Source organism: Oncorhynchus kisutch, linkage group LG15 (genome assembly GCF_002021735.2).
Source record: "Oncorhynchus kisutch isolate 150728-3 linkage group LG15, Okis_V2, whole genome shotgun sequence".
NCBI classification, from domain to species: domain Eukaryota; kingdom Metazoa; phylum Chordata; class Actinopteri; order Salmoniformes; family Salmonidae; genus Oncorhynchus; species Oncorhynchus kisutch.
The window spans coordinates 29,853,813-29,857,675 of NC_034188.2; the positions used below are offsets into that span (position 1 = coordinate 29,853,813).

The window sequence follows — 3,863 nt, forward strand, 5'->3', positions numbered from 1 at the left end:
ATTATCCCCCCTGAGTTCCCAGTTGTCTTGAATGCAGCAATATACCCACCACTCGCTAAAGGGGGTGGTTGCACCAGGAAGCAAGCCTTTGGGGAGGAAGTGACGATGACCTCTCGCTGCATTTCTTAAATACCCACAGATTAGCTATTATGTTGACCAGATACTGAGGTGGTCGCTCTAAAGATGAAAATTACATTTCTTTAAAAAATGGAAGGCAGTGGGAAGGTGCAAGTTCAAGTGGGACCATTCTAGCCAATGAGAGGGCAGATACGTGTGTGAACAGGCACAATCCAGTGTAAATTGTTTTTTTCTCAGTTGCCGGGATATACACTCGTAACAACCTTTTCTTCAAAACTTCTATTCGATCAGATAAGCCGCACGTAGCAAATAAGCAATTCATTTTTTTTATTGACCAACTTCGACACTCATTGACCTCCATACAAAAACTCCTCACTTGATGAATGAAGAAAAAAAAACACCTGCTGGGGAAGACAGATTTTGGGCCCATTATACCTGTCGCTTCGCCTCTTCCCCTCGATTATTCCTCAAATGAGGGGATTCGATTCATTTGGGCCGTCCCTAGTTACCACAGACACAAAGTCATAAACCCCGCCTATTTCTACAATTGATTTTCTTAAAATGTGATTTTAAACCTAACCTTAACCACACAGATAGCCTTATGCCCAACCCTGACATTAAATAAAGACCAAAAAGCATAATTATGGTTTTTATTTTTTCGATATCGACCATTTTTACTTTGTGGCTGTGGTAAATAGTGGAAACGATAAATCAAATCAAATTTATGTATAAAGCCCTTTTTTTTTTTTTTACATCAACAGATGTCACAAAGTGCTATACAGAATCCCAGCCTAAAACCCCAATCAGCAAGCAAAGCATATGTAGGAGCACGGTGGCAAAAAAAAACTCCCTTGAAGGACATGAACCTAAGAAGAAACATAAAAGCCTTGAGTCTGAACTCCGCCCTGTGCAACTGGGTCCTTGACTTCCTGACAGGCCACACCCAGGTGGTGAAGGTAGGAAACAACACCTCCACTTCACTGATCCTCAACACTGGGACCCCACAAGGGTGTGTGCTCAGCCCACTCCTGTACTCCCTGTTCACCCATGACTGTGTGGCCATGCACATCTCCAACTCAATCATCAAGTTTGCAGACAAAACAATGGGTCTGATTACCAACAATGACGAGACAGCCTACAGCGAGGAGGTGAGGGCCCTGTGAGTGTGGTGCCAGCAAAATTACCTCTCACCCAATGTCAACAAAACAAAGGAGCTGATTGTGGATTTCAGAAAACAGCAGAGGGAGCACCTATCCATATCATCGGGACCACAGTGGAGAAGTGGAAAGCTTCAAGTTCCTCAGCGTACACACCACTGACAAACTGAAATGGTCCACCCACACAGCAATAGTGCCTCTTCAACCTCAGGAGTCTGAAGAAATTTGTCTTGGCACCTAAAACCCTCAAACTTTTACAGATGCATCCTGTCGGGTTGTATGGTACGACAACTGCACCGCCCACAACGGCAGTGCTCTCCAGAGGGTGGTGTGGTCTGCCCAATGCATTGCCGGGGGCAAACTACATGCCCTCCAGGACACATACAGCACCCGATGTCACAGGAAGGCCAAAAAAATAATCAAGGACAGTGCAGGTGCATCGAAGCTGGTAACAAGACACTGAAAAACAGCTTCTATCTCAAGGCCATCAGACTGTTAAATAGCCACCGCTAGCACATTAGAGGCTGCTGCCCTATATACATAGACTTGAAATCACTGGCCACTTCAATAATGGAACACTAGTCACTTTAATAATGTTTACATATTTTGCATTACTCATCTCATATGCATATACTGTATTCTATTCAATTGTCTTAGTCTATGCAACACTGACATTGCTCGTCCAAATATGTAAATATTCTTAATTCCATTCCTTTAGATTTGTGTGTATTGTTGTGAAATTGGTACATATTACTTGTTAGATATTACTGCACTGTTGGGACTAGAAACACAAGCATTTCGCTGCACCTCGCATTAACATCTGCGAAACACGTGTACGTAACCAATACAATTTTATTTGAGAGAGGAACCAGGCTCTGAGGGTTGGCCAGTCCACTTCTGTCTGTGCCGGGAGATTATAAAAGTACATTACCAATCTGGTCCGGGCAGGGGTGTTCTTTCACTGGCGAGAGCTAGGTGCCCCGGTCAAATCCCACGGCGAAGTCGGCACCAAACAAAAGTGACCTAATTAAGCACGCGGTGTAATGAATAATATTCTTTTCGCATCTATAAGTGATTGCTTTTATGTTATGTTTCTGGACCATTCACCACGCTGCCTTATTGACAATAGGACCGAGCGGCGCAGATGGATTTGGTTTGATTGCAGTTCGATTTGATAAAGGCGCTCCTCCTCCACCGTTTTTCCCTGTTCACGTCACGGGCCATAGACCGGTGCCCCCTCGGCTCAGCATAATCGAAAATGCAGTGCAAATTTTTTTTCTAGTCAGTGACAATCATCAGATTTGAATTGGATAGCCTACAATTAAGTTACAAGAATGCCTTCCGCCTAATGTAGCCTGTTAAATTAACCAAGTAGGCTGTGTTCCTTGTTCTACATCTGTGATTCAGCTGATCTGTACAAAATACATTCCTGTCTGGTTCCCGAAATGTAAAAAGAATATACCTGCTAAAAATGCACAGGTTTTGCATAGTATAATGTGCATTAACCTGAATATAAGCATCTTTGGTTACATAATTATATGCGTTTTGGAACATGTTTCGTCATTTTCAGAATGCGGAAACACTTTTAACTTGACAGGAAGTCAGCAATGCATGCAAACCCATAGGAGTTCAGCACTCTTTTACATTATTGATACATTTCTCATCTTAAATTTGCATAATAATGTATTCGAAGCTGGTTTAATTAGACTATTGAAGTTACATTACTTCAGCAGGGATTGGTAATTTATTCAAACAACCCCTCCCTTGCGATTCAAACAATCCCTCCACTGGCGTCGCCAGTGTTTTCTTCTCACGGTTCAAGTTGTTGACTTTGTAAATATTACTTTTCTCCGTTATCACCGTTAGAATGTTGCACGGATAACATTGCAGTAACAATGTTCTGCTTACCTTTGGAACAGTGCCGGGCACGAGCCGCTCCATGAGTTTGCACAAGACGACCCCATCTTTCAGAGATGTTTTCAGAAATTCTTCTGGGTCAGCTATGTTTTTCTTGGGTGAATTAAGCACCCCTAATGATATCAGCCACGTTACGGTCTGCTCCTCTGGGTTCATGGTTCCAATTAACCCTCCTTATTATGCATCCCCACCGAAGGCGCCAAATTACACAACTCGGTATCAAAATGTTACCCACATCCGTGTAACACTTCTGCTTGTTAAAAACGCAGTTTGTACTAGTACTGGGTTCCCCTACTGGTTAATAACAAGCACTGTAGCAATACCTATATTGATGGTGGTTTCCATCCTATGCAATAACCTTTCGCCCTTCCACACCTGAGGCACTGTAGGTGAATTCTGAGCTATGGTTGAATGCTTTGTGCCTCCAATTCCACTGACATAACATCAGGAAACAGAGAAATCATGTTATCTGAAGGGACACATTCCATATTCAACAGAATGCTGTAGAAAGTGGCGACCACAATTGTGCCTCAGCAAACAGAACGAAATCTGCATTACATTCTAGTCCAACATCTTCATCGACTCCCAAAACTCCAGGAATTAAGTTATTTTGCTTTTGGGCACCATATAAAATCAACCACTTAGTGACTAACCATTGTCATTTGCAGACAGTCCTGAACAGCAAACAAAAATCTAAAAGACACCAAACAA

At 42.6% G+C, this 3,863-nt stretch overlaps 1 protein-coding gene across 2 annotated transcripts in view; it reads right to left on the minus strand.

Annotated features, from left to right (window-relative positions):
• Window positions 1–3,424, minus strand: part of LOC109905131 (rho guanine nucleotide exchange factor 6-like) — a 29,507-nt gene extending 26,083 nt beyond the window's left edge. The window contains exon 1 of one of the 2 annotated variants that reach the window (XM_020502333.2): window positions 3,144–3,424. In XM_020502333.2, coding sequence (XP_020357922.1) covers window positions 3,144–3,308 — 165 coding nt within the window. In that variant the 5' untranslated portion in view covers window positions 3,309–3,424. The remainder of the gene's footprint in view (window positions 1–3,143) is intronic. The other variant, XM_020502332.2, reaches the window with a different exon arrangement.
• Between the last annotated feature and the right edge of the window lie 439 nt (window positions 3,425–3,863).